The sequence below is a fragment of the Oncorhynchus kisutch genome, linkage group LG5 (genome assembly GCF_002021735.2).
Source record: "Oncorhynchus kisutch isolate 150728-3 linkage group LG5, Okis_V2, whole genome shotgun sequence".
NCBI classification, from domain to species: Eukaryota; Metazoa; Chordata; class Actinopteri; order Salmoniformes; family Salmonidae; genus Oncorhynchus; species Oncorhynchus kisutch.
The window spans coordinates 31,428,909-31,441,255 of record NC_034178.2 but is presented as its reverse complement, the minus strand read 5'-3'; the positions used below and the strand labels follow the sequence as shown (position 1 = coordinate 31,441,255).

The following is a 12,347-nucleotide window of genomic DNA, read 5'->3' as shown; positions in this document are numbered from 1 at the left end:
ACAGCCTGTCGTTTCCAATGGGAACAAATGAATCATAGTGGGCAGAACAAGCAAGGAATTGGGCAGCGCTAAACACGAGTTAGTGAGATCCTATTGGCGTGTTCTAGCATTTATTATCATATTTCCGTTAGGGAACGCCTACTCTGTAAAGTGCGCAAGTGCATTAACTCAATTCGCCCTTCTAAACAACGCAGTTTTTTAAAACGTAGGCAAAGGTTCGTTCTACAATACGCAGTCCACTCTGTTTGTTATAGATTCTAGGTTTGGAAACAGAAAACTGTATGGAGTTCAAATGTTTATTCGATGAGAAAATGTGCAGAATGTAAGCCAAACTCCATCTAGTTCTATTTTCTCCCACTGCCGGTCAATGGGCTTCCTCTCATCACCATATTTGGTGTGATGGGAAACACCAACCAGATGAATCACATTTATACATCCGGTGAAATATCTGGCTCATTGTTCTATCTGTGTTGCTGTATTCCATTCCTTCCTGAAAGGGACCTGAGCAGAAATTCAGGAGTTGTGCTTGTCACTGTGACAACAGTGCCGTGAGTGAGGTTGTCTGAAATGATTTATTTGATGTGGAGCAGTCTTCTTCGATTGTTTTGTTAAAGGTCAGACAGGGTCGCGTTGAAAGCACCCTGATTTGAAGTAACCTTACCAAAGGAGACTTCCTAAGGTAAGTTTGTCAAATTATCTTCCCTATAGAGGAGGCAGATGTTAGCAATGTTTACAAATCCAACTGGCCAGCAAGGCAACTAACGTTAGCTATAACTAGCTCGCGAGGTAGCCAATTAACCTTAGATAGCAAACGCTAGCGAGCTGATGTTAGTTTGACAACTGAAAAATATGAACGGTGAGTTAGCTGACAAGCGAAGTAAAGTACAGAAATACCCAGGTAACAAACGTTAACTAAATAAGTTTGTATGGCAAATGGAGTTGCTGTCTCACTTTTTTCTAAACATGTCGATTCGTTAGCCGTAGCTGGCTAGCTTCGAAACATAGCTAGCTTGTTAGCTGATATGACCAGTGTCGAAGGGAGGACAGGTAACGTTAAAATCAATGTTAAAAATACTGCAGTTACTGTGAGCGACACTCCATCTTAGTAGCTAGAAGACAAGGAAAATGTAACCTGCTGTTAAAAAAACCCTCTATCATTTTGATTGAACACAGATGCCATAGCATTGACAGTGGTTCACATTTCCTAACAATTGGTCAAATCACAGCTAACTTCCAGCAACCAGCCTATTCTTGCTGGCTACTGTTTAGCAATATATGAAGGCAAAGATAGCTGGTTTACTGCACCTAGTGCTAGTCAGCAATGCCAGTGCCCTCGATCCCTTTATCAGATGTAGTTTTCATTTACATTTTTAAATGTTTTATTTCACCTTTATTTAACCAGGTAGGCAAGTTGAGAACAAGTTTTCATTTACAACTGCGACCTAGTTTTATGTAATAATTTTTTTGTATGCCCATAAATGTGAATTGCTGCTTGTTGGATAGGCTCTGATGGATATGGCTTCCACCCCCCCCCCCCCCCCCCCCCCCCACACACACACAAAATACAGGAAAATCAAGAGTGGCCAAGATTCTGAAGTGGGTGTCAAAGAACTGCCAGTCAAGAGTTGATCTCACAAGCCAGAACATTGTCTTAAAAAAAGTATAGCCAGTGTGCAGTTAAATGCAGCTCAACCTCTGTGTTTGCAAATGGCTTGCTGTCTGAAGGATGAGCTCCTGTGTTCCATCTGCCTGAGTATCTACCAGGACCCTGTCAGTTTTGGCTGTGAGCACTATTTCTGCCGAAAGTGCATCACTGAGCACTGGAGCAGACAGGAGCCCCACGGTGTACGAGACTGTCCTGAGTGCAGGAGGACCTTCGCAGACCCTCTTCTCTCCCCAAGCCTCAAGCTGTCCAACATCGTGGAGCGCTACTCAGCCTTCCCGCTGGACGCCATCCTCAACGCGCAGAGGAGCTCCTATCCCTGCAAGGACCACGAGAAGGTCAAGCTTTTCTGCCTCAGCGACAAGAGCCTGGTGTGTTTCTTCTGTGACGAGCCAGCCTTACACGAGCAGCATCAGGTCACCACTATTGACGAGGCCTACGAGGAGATACAGGTCAGTTTGACTGGTCAGCCCTTCTCTTCCTTCAGTACATACCCTGAGGTGTCCAGAATTATTAGTGGTAACAATGTTGGTCATAGTCAGGGCCCAGGGGATTAATTAGGGGGAAATGGAGTGGAACAGACAGAAATTGTAAATATTTTGTTGATGTACAAAAGTTTTCTGCCAAACGATGGAGGACAAACCATTGATTTTTAAAATAACACACCGTCTTTGCCCTCAGGCAGCGTAACAAAGAACGGTAGAATAAGGCCATATGAGATTTTCATTACAAATGTAGTCTGAAATTCCAAATAGCATCTCTGTATAGACTAATGATGAGGTATAGAGCAACAATTCAATCTATTTTCCTTTGATATTGCAGATATTACGACATACTTGGTGTCAATTTAATACGGTTAGCCTTTTCTTCAACACTTGGATTAGTCCCACAGAGACCCAATCCCATAACACTGGCATAGCAGTCAGCCTAATCCTGTTCTCTTCTCTTTCTTTGCACTCCATTGAAGTACAGTATGCTTAACAGTACAAGTCCAATCCCATTTGTTTTGTGTATTAAACCCTTAAATCCGTCAACACTCAAGGCAGCTACAGAAACCCACTCTTTGTCCCGAGCCACTGTCTGACTAGAGCTTAGTTGTGATACTGCTGAACGGAAACACTTGATTCACACTGTGGTTGGTCAACACCACTCTGATAAGGACCAGACCTGAGGGCTTATGCTTACCAACACTCGGGCACTCGTCTGAAAGGTTTACACAATCTCCTTACTGCAGTAATTCACACTGACACACGAAGTCTTTAGGGATTGAATGTGGTAGTACAGTATCTTCTTACTGATAAGAACTACAGTATCACGGTCTTGCATAGCCACACCAATTATGCTGCTCAGTGTAGTGGGTATTTTAGGAAGGGGGTACTATGTAATTGCATACACTTTTATGGTGTTGGGTTTGATGTGAAGGTCAGTTAGTCTAGTAGCTAACAGATACTATTTAGGGTATTTTCATTACTTTCAAAGGCATTTGGAAGTAAGTATTTTGCTATTTATTTTAAATGACAAGTAGTTTTAATATTGTTATGTATTTGGAAATACTCTTGGAAAGTATTTGAAAATACACTGACTCAAACTCACTCTTGTGCATTTATCCCAGGTATTTGAAAATGCTTTCAAATAGCAGGCTATTTATAGGAAATTATTTAAACATACTTCCAAATACTTCGAATAGAATTAATTGATTCAGGCCACATTATTTGAAAATATAAAAAAACACAGAATAAAAAAAAAAAATGTTTAAATGACAAGTACATATGTACCTAACTGGCAAATTGGGCTAAATTTGACTCTGGTAAGATGTCAAGAAATATGACGGAAATGTGTAATATACCCTAATCTTTGTATCAGGTGGGAGTCTGGAAGGGGAAGTAGAAGAAGAAAGTGCTACATTCATGTGGCTGTAAAATGCATGACCAGACCTGGGTTCTTATGTCTTTGTGCCCTTTTAAAAATAATTTCCTCAATCCCGCTTTTGTTCTACAAGCATTAAGCCTATCTGTGGGACGGCAGCAGGCTCTGACTGTTCTTTATGTTATCCCCGTATTGCTTATGTCTGACTCGGGAGGAGAGAGAACCTATTTTTAATATATTCATGTTGAGTACGTGAGAGTCGAAGGTAGTACCCTATTTCACAACGTCTTCCCCCGAGTTCAATTGAAATAGTCTACTTGCTGCTGACTGCTTGCAGCCATTATGAACTGGGAACTGAACTCGACAAGCCTCAAAAACCGTCTGTCTAGGTTTATCCAGGCTGCCTTGGAGCATGAAAAAAAGGTCAGAGCAGTGTAATCTCAATGCAGAATTAATTGGTACAACATTCTTGGACAGTTTCTCAACTTGGAGCCTTTTCCAACAGCAACTGTTGTGACGTTTAGTATTACGACAGGAGGTTAAGAAGCTGCCCAGATCTACAGGACTCTGAGAGAAGAGAGGTACCCATAGTCTCCATTGGAAACAAGTGACTTTTGGCCCCTATGAGTTTGGCACACTTCTGTTTCAAGTGTTTGTGTTCGGATCGTCATTTCTTGTTAAAGTGAAACGAAAGGAACAGGAATGTTGTTCGACTTATTGGCAAACATGTTCTGTCTTTTCAGTTTTGTTTCTTTCCCTGATTTTTAGCTAACTAACACCAGTTGGATGGTTGATGAAACACATTGTTCAATGGTTTTGCCTGTGGGTACACAGAATTTAGTTCACATTGAACACAAACCCTGATTATTCTGAGTAAGAAGTGTCAAGGTGTGATGAACGAAGGTGCCTAAAAGCAATGTTCAACTCAGAAGGCACTTGAAGTGCCAGGTGGGAAGTCTCTGTCGAGTGGTAGTGATCTAGGGTTTTGCCAGCTGAGACCTAAGGGGATATGTTGCTGGGTGGGATGCCTTTCTTCCTTTTGTTCTCTCTCTGGCTGTAATGACACTGCAAGCTCCATGAGGTTCTCAGTCAGAGAGCATTCCTCTGTACAACAGGCCACCAGTAGGAAATTATTATTATTGTAATATATACTTAGAATATAACATAGCAGACGCTTATATCCAAAGCAGCTTTGTAATGCATGCATGCTTTTTTCCGTATGGGTATCCCCGTGAATCGAACCCACAACCTTGGCAGGGTAAGCACCATGCTCTACCAACTGAGCCGTACAGGACCACTGAAAAATTGCTTCAGGCTGACTGACTCACTCACCAGCTCTACTGCCCTGCGTTAAAATGTTTGATGTATTTTCAGAGGTGAATTGAAAAGCAGAGTTTGGAGCAGTAATTTGCCCAGCGTTGCTTGCTTTTAGGTTACATTATACTATCACTGTATTGCCCATTCCCTGACTGGAAGACTGTGAGGATAGAGCAAAATGTCTCTGGTTACCTTGTTGTTTACGCTGCAACTTACCATAGGGATTGGTGCAAACATTTTGGTGTTGCACTGAATGCTTTAAAAATAGCCTATATGTTGAGCCAGATAAGTAATGTCTACTGTCTGTTTGCCTGGCCCTGGCCACAGATGAGCCCAGCCAGGGCTTTGGTTGGCTTGTGGCAGGAGCTACTCTCTGGGCTGGGAGAAAGAGGGTGTAATCTCCTTAGCTTGGCACTCCACTGCTCTGACCTCAGGCAGGCAGGCCAACAGTCTTGTTGGTTGTTGTTGCTGATGTCAGGGGGCTTTGCTCCTGCAGATTGTCATCCTTGTCCCCTGTGGATCCATGCTGCAGTCAAATCTATAATGTGGTAGATGGCATGTCCTCCAACACACACACACACACACACACACACTTTCTGCATGTGCTTTTCAATGTAAAGGATATTAAGGTGGGGATAGAGAAGGATTTGTTGTCAGTTCTGCCATTTGCTTGAGGGAGCAGAGATTCAGAGGGAACTAATGCACTCTGCGTAGGAGGAGCTTTGTGCCTCTGTTCACACAGGAGGGCATGGCTAGCATGATCGCATCTCCCCAACTATTCAGAGCAGATCAACCCCTTTTACAAATACACAATTGGAAATAATGTTTAGTTTAGTTGGTCATTGGCTTAGCCTTATTAGTCTGAAGTCTGGCCATTGAGGCTTCTTGTCTTTGGGATTGCATCTCTGACTGAAGTGTTTGTGGGTGGACAGCTTTGTTTGATGCAATATGGTGCAATCTTTTTCCATGTTCGTGCCATCTGAAACATACTGGGACATTGCATTGGGAAAGTGTTCAGACCCCATGACTTTCCCCCACATTGTGTTACGTTACAGGCTTATTATAAAATGGATGAAATTGCCCCCCCCCCCCCTCAAGCTACACACTACCCCATAATGATAAAACAAAAATAAAAACTGAAATATCAAGTATTCAGACCCTTGACTCAGTACTTTGTTGAAGCACCTTTGGCAGCGATTACAGCCTTGTCTTCTTGGGTATGACGCTACAAGCTTGACACACCTGTATTTTGAGAGTTTCTCCCATTCTTCTCTGCAGATCCTCTCAAGCTCTGTTAGGTTGGATGGGCAGCATCACTGCATAGCTATTTTCGGGTCTCTCCAGAGATGTTAGATCGGGTTCAAGTCCGGGCTCTGGCTGAGCCACTCCTGCATTGTCCTGGCTGTGTGCTTAGGGTCGTTGTCCTGTTGGAAGGTGAACATTCGCCCCGGTCTGAGGTCCTGAACACTGGAGCAGGCTTTCATCAAGGATCTCTCTGTACCTTGCTACTTTCATCCTAACCTTAATCCTTACTCGTCTCCCAGTCCCTGCTGCTGAGAAACATCCCCACAGCATTTAAAAAATATATTTAAAAAAAATAATGTAACCTTTTGTTTACCTAGGCAAGTCAGCATGATGCTGCTACCACCATGCTTCACTGTAGGGATGGTGCCAGGTTTCCTCCAGATGTGACCCTTGGTTTCATCAAACCAGATAATCTGGTTTCTCATGGTCTGAGAGTCCTTTAGGTGCCTTTTGGCAAACTCCAAGTGGGCTGTCATGTGCATTTTACTGAGGAGTGGCTTCCGTCTGGCCACTCTACTATAAAGGCCTGGTTGGTGGAGTGCTGTAGAGATGGTTGTTCTTCTGCAAGGTTCTCCCATCTCCGCAGAGGAACTCTGGAGCTTTGTCAGAGTGACCATCAGGTTCTTGGTCACCTCCCTGACCAAGGTCCTTCTCCCCCAATTGCTCAGTTTGGCCTGGTGGCCAGCTATATGAAGAGTCTTGGTGGTTCTAAACTTCTTCCATTTAAGAATGATGGAGGCCATTGTATCCTTGGGGACCTTCAATGCTGCAGAACTGTTGTGCCTCAACACAATCCTGTCTTGGAGCTCTACGTACAATTTCTTCAACCTCATTGCTTGGTTTTTGCTCTGACATCCACTGTCAACTATTAGACATTATATAGACAGTTGTGTGCCCTTCCATATCATGTCCAATCAATTGAATTTACCACAGGTGGACTCCAAGTTGTAGAAACATCTCAAGGATGATCAATGGAAACAGGATGCACCTGAGCTCAATTTCGAGTCTCATAGCAAAGGGTCTGAATACTTATTTTAGTTATTTATTTTTAATAAATTAGCAATATATTCTAAACCTGTTTTCACTTTGTCATTATGGGGTATTGTGTGTAGATTGATGAGGGGTGGAAATAATTTAATCAGTTTTAGAATAAGGCTGTATGTACTGTAATAAAAGGGGAAGAGGTCTGAATACTTTATTTTAGGCCCATTTGTCTCTGCTCCATATCGACAAACTGGAATCACTAAGGCCAGTCCCTTAATTGTGATGTAGTCTGTCAGGTTGCAGATCAAATCAATGTATTTCTAAAGCCCTTTTTACATCAGCAGATGTCACAAAGTGCTTATACAGAAACCCAGCCTAAAACCCCAAAACGGCAAGCAATGCAGATGTAGAAGCACGGTGGCTAGGAAAAACTCCCATGAAAGGCAGGAACCAAGGAAGAAACCTAGAGAGGAACCAGGTTCTGAGGGGTGGCCAGTCCTCTTCTGGCTGTGCCGGGTGGAGATTATAAGAGTACATGGCCATTAAGGTCAGATTGTTCTTCAAGATTTACAAATGTTCATAGATGACCAGCAGGGTCAAATAATAATCAAAGTGCTTGTAGAGGGTGCAACAGGTCATCACCTCAGGAGTAAATGTCAATTGGCTTTTCATAGCTTAGCATTCAGAGAGGGCGCTAGAGAAGGTAGCACATCCGGTGAACCGGTCAGGGTTCCATAGCCGCAGGCAGAACAGCAGCACACAGGACACCAGATAAGACATGAGAATTTCACCAGATAGGACAGACTGACCCTAGCCCCACAGAACAGACTTTTCCAGCATAGAGACTGGGTTGGGTACCCTGTGCAAACCAGACAGGGTATAACCCCATCCCCAAAGCGCAGCCCTCACACCACTGGAGGAATATCAACATACCACCCTGAGACAAGGCTGAGTATAGCACACGAAGATCTCCACCGCGCGAGCAAAACCGGACAGGAAGATCACGCCAGTGACTCAACCCACTCGAGTGAAGCACCCCTCCTAGGGACGCCACAGCACGGCATGGAAGAGCACTAGGACCTACTGAAGAGTTGAGTCTTCAGTAAAGACTTAAAGGTCGAGACCGAGTCTGTGTCTCTCACATGGATAGACAGACCATTCCATAAAAATGTTGCTCAATAGGAGACAAACCTGCCTCCTGCTGTTTGCTTAGAAATTCCAGGGACAATAAGGAGGCCTGCGTCTTGTGACTGTAGCGCACGTGTAGGTATGTAATGCAGGACCAAATCGGAGAGATGGGTAGGAACAAGTCCATGCAATGGTTTGTAGGTTAGCAGTAAAACATTGAAATCAGCCCTAGCCTTAACAAGAAGCCAGTGTAGAGAGGCTAGCACTGGAGTAATATGATCAACTTTTTTGTTGTTCTAATCAAGATTCTAGCAGCCGTGTCCGAGTAGCCGGAGAGTAGAGCATTGCAGTTTAATCTAGAAGTGACACAAGCATGGATTATCTTTTCGGCATCATTTTTGGACAAACGGTTATTGATTTTTGTAATGTTACGAGGGGGGGCTGCCCTTCAAATATTCTTGATATGTAAGTCAAAAGAGAGATCAGGGTCCAGAGTAGCGCCACGGTCCTTCAGTTTTGAGATACCTTTTATTTAACTAGGCAAGCCAGTTAAGAACAAATTCTTATTTTCTGTGGAACAGTGGGTTAACTGCCTTGTTCAGGGACAGAACAACCTTTAAACATTATTATTATTTTTTTTTACCTTGTCAGCTCGGGGATTCAATCTTGCAACCTTTCGGTTACTAGTCCAACACTCTAACCCCTAGGCTACCTGCCACACCAGATCAAACAGCAAATCTCTTTGTTTCTTGGGACCTATAACAAGCATCTCTGTTTTGTCTGAGTTTAGAAGTGAAATTTTGCCACCATCCACTTCCTTATATCTGAAACACAGGCTTCCAATAGAATTTAGTGATTGATGGTGTCGAAGGCGGCACTTAGGTCTAGGAGCACAAGGACAGCTGCAGATCCTTGGTCTGACGTCATTAAAAGGTAATTTACCACCTTCACAAGTGCAGTCTCAGTACTATGATGGGGTCTAAAACCAGACTGGAGCGTTTCGGATACATCATTTGTCTTCAAGAAGGCAGTGAGTAGCTGCGCAACAGCTTTTTCAAACAGTTTTGAGAGGAATGGGAGATTTGATATATATATATATATATTTTTTTTTTTGACTGGAAGGGCATCTAGGAATCTTTGGGTTGTCCTATTTATAGCGCTGCTTTTGACAATCCTTGGTTGGGGTCTGAGCAGATTATTTGTTGCGATTGCAAACGTAATAAAATGGTGGTCCAATAGTCCAGGATTATGAGGAAGAGCATTTACATCCACAATATTTATTCCACGGGTCAGAGCGAGATCCAGGTTATGACTGTGGCAATGTGTACATCCGGATACATGTTGAACAAAACTCACTGAATAGATAATGGCTCCGAAAGCCTTTTGGAGTGGGTCTGTGGACTTCTCCATGTGAATATTGAAGTCACCAAAAATGTTGAATATTATGTGCCATGACTACAAGGTCTGATAGGATTTCAATATATAAAAAGTGCTTGGGTAGGTTGTTTAGATTTAATGACTAGAAGCTAATAAAATGAAAAGCAGTTTATTTTATTTGTTTTCCAATAGAAATTTGCTGTAAAAAATGTAAGCAACACCTTTGCAGGATGTGTGGGAGATACTAGTGTAACCTGGAAGAGAGGCCTCATTTAACTCATTATATTCATCAGGCTTAAGCCATGTTTCAGTCAGGCCAATCACATCAAGGTTATGATCAGTGATTAGTTAATTGACTATGAGTGCCTTGGATATGAGGGATCTAACATTAAGTAGTCCTGTTTTGAATTGTAAGGTATAATCAGTCTCTTAAAAAAAAGAAAGAATTATGACCGGGATGGAGGTCTTTATTCCAGTGAGATTGCTAAAGTGAACACCGCCATGTTTAGATTTTCCTGACCTAGATTGAGGCACAGACACTGTCTCAATGGGGAAAACTAAGCTGACTATACTGATTGTGCTAGCGGCAGACTCCACTAAGCTGGCTAACAGCCTGCTGCCTGGCCTGCAACCTGGCCTGCAACCCATCTCATTGTGGAGCTAGAGAAGTTTGAGCCCTGTCTATGTTGATAGATAAGATGAGAGCACCCCTCCAGCTAGGACTGAGAGGGGGGCTAGAGACATTTACTCGATGCCGACACGTCTTACTATCTAATTTACACGCTGAAGTTATGTTGCGCTTGGTGGCCTCTCACTGTTTCACCCTAACATAGTTGGTGCCGACGTAGATAACAATATCCCTATACTCTCTACACTCACCAGTTTTAGCACCATCTTCAGATTAGCATTTACGTCAGTAGCCCTGCCCCTTGGTAAACAGTGCATGATTGCTGGATGATTCTTTAAGTCTAATTTTGCGGGTAATGGAGTCGCCAATGACTAGGGTTTTCAATTTGTCAGAGCTAATGGTGGGTGGCTTCTGCGGCTCACACCCCGTAACGGGTGGAGGAGAGACCTGAGAATGCTCGGCCTCTGACTCCGACTCGTTGCTTAATGGGGAGAACCGGTTGAAAGTTTCTGTCGGCTGAATGAAGCCTTGAGAAAAGTGTCCGGCTGCGAGGACTTTGTGGGCTGATTTATACTACTATCTGTACTTACTGATGACAGATGCTGTTTCATCTTTCCTACACTTAAATTGCCCTTTCCTAACGATTGCGTCTGAAGCTGGGCTTGCAACTCTGCTATCCTCACCATGAGGTGATAGTTGTTGTGCATATTGTGAGTACAGTGACTGCAATTAGATGGCATAGAGTTAATGTTGCTACTTAGCTTTTTCGGCTGGTGAAGGTCCTGCAGAAGCATGTCCAGAAAGCGTCCGGGGTAAAAAAAAGTTGAATGAAAAAAAACTAGGACGTTGATAAATTTGGTTAAATGCAGAGTTTAAATGGTTATTAAAAGTAAATAATGAAAAGTTTGGCAAGTAGCCAATTAGCAACAAACAGCACAGCAGCCTAGGACGGGGACAGGAGAGTTTGAGGTTAGAGAGAGCCTCTGCCTGCTTTCCAGTGGCCCCAGGACATGAACCTCTTTCTGCTCCACTTGTCATTAGACAGACAGCGGTGATAGGAAACCCAGACTAGAGGAAAAGTGTTCTGTAGCCCCTGGTTACTTATGCATACAGGGACGTGTTTGGAGACTAACTGAGCTCCAGAGATGTTATTTTTAGGAATGCGCAGGAGGCTGTGGGAGAGGGTACAGCACATCTATTTGCTTTACCAAAGTCTCCAATGTCTCCGTGGTTTTCTATCCTGGGAGTGTCTGTGGGTGTACCATAGAGCTCAACCTCCAGCAAGATCTCTCAGTTAAAGGGAACTCCTGTATTCCACTCTCCGTTAGACCTGCCATATCCCCAGTTATCATTTCATCCTTATCTGGTCCAGAACACGGAGGTTAAGCATGACGATGTGTTGCCATTTTTTCTCTTATCTGCTCCACTGTGTGGTATTTGAAGCAGTGGAAAGAGAGGAGCATGTGGGCCTTTGAAGTGTCCCTCCAGGGGTTAACCAGGGCTCTCTCTGTCTCTCTCACTGTGTCGGCTCTTTCTGAGCTCCCTTTCCACACACAGTCCCATTGCTGCAGTAATGAGTCAGGCAATTTCAAGGGCACCCATGGCTACCAATTCTCCTGTGTCCTGCCCCAGTCCGCTCCAGCACTCTCTCTTTCTCTTTCTCGCTCCCTCTATCCCGTCCTTATTTTTCCTCCTAATTCCCGCCATATGCTCTTTATTACATAGCTCGTTTTATATCATTCTTCTGAGAAAGGTGGTTCCCAGAGGCAGACAGGTTTTTCTTCTAGCTCACTAGCAAATGAGTTTGAGTGAATTGGCGGTCAGTCAGGGTGGCATCGCAGAGAGGGAGCGCGGTTGCGTTCATGCGTAAAACAGGGCCATGCGAAAGGCAGAACGGTCATATCCTATTAGACCCAAATGAGAAATTCTGTGTTTTCCTGGGATCCAAGCTTATGAAAACATGCAACTATATGTAAATAAGGGTACATTTCATTGCCCCTTCTGCCTAAAACAAATGCAATATAGACAAAAACAAATAACAATGAAACACCCATATAAATAGATTCATGTTTTATTGTT

At 43.4% G+C, this 12,347-nt stretch overlaps 1 protein-coding gene across 2 annotated transcripts in view; it reads left to right on the top strand.

The window, feature by feature from the left end:
- Positions 1-455: 455 nt before the first annotated feature.
- Positions 456-12,347, top strand: part of trim62.1 (tripartite motif containing 62, tandem duplicate 1) — a 44,554-nt gene continuing 32,662 nt past the window's right edge. For both annotated transcript variants that reach the window (XM_020483035.2, XM_031824858.1), the window contains exons 1-2: positions 456-679; positions 1,569-2,115. In XM_020483035.2, the coding sequence (XP_020338624.2) occupies positions 1,708-2,115 (408 nt within the window). In that variant the 5' untranslated portion in view covers positions 456-679; positions 1,569-1,707. The remainder of the gene's footprint in view (positions 680-1,568; positions 2,116-12,347) is intronic.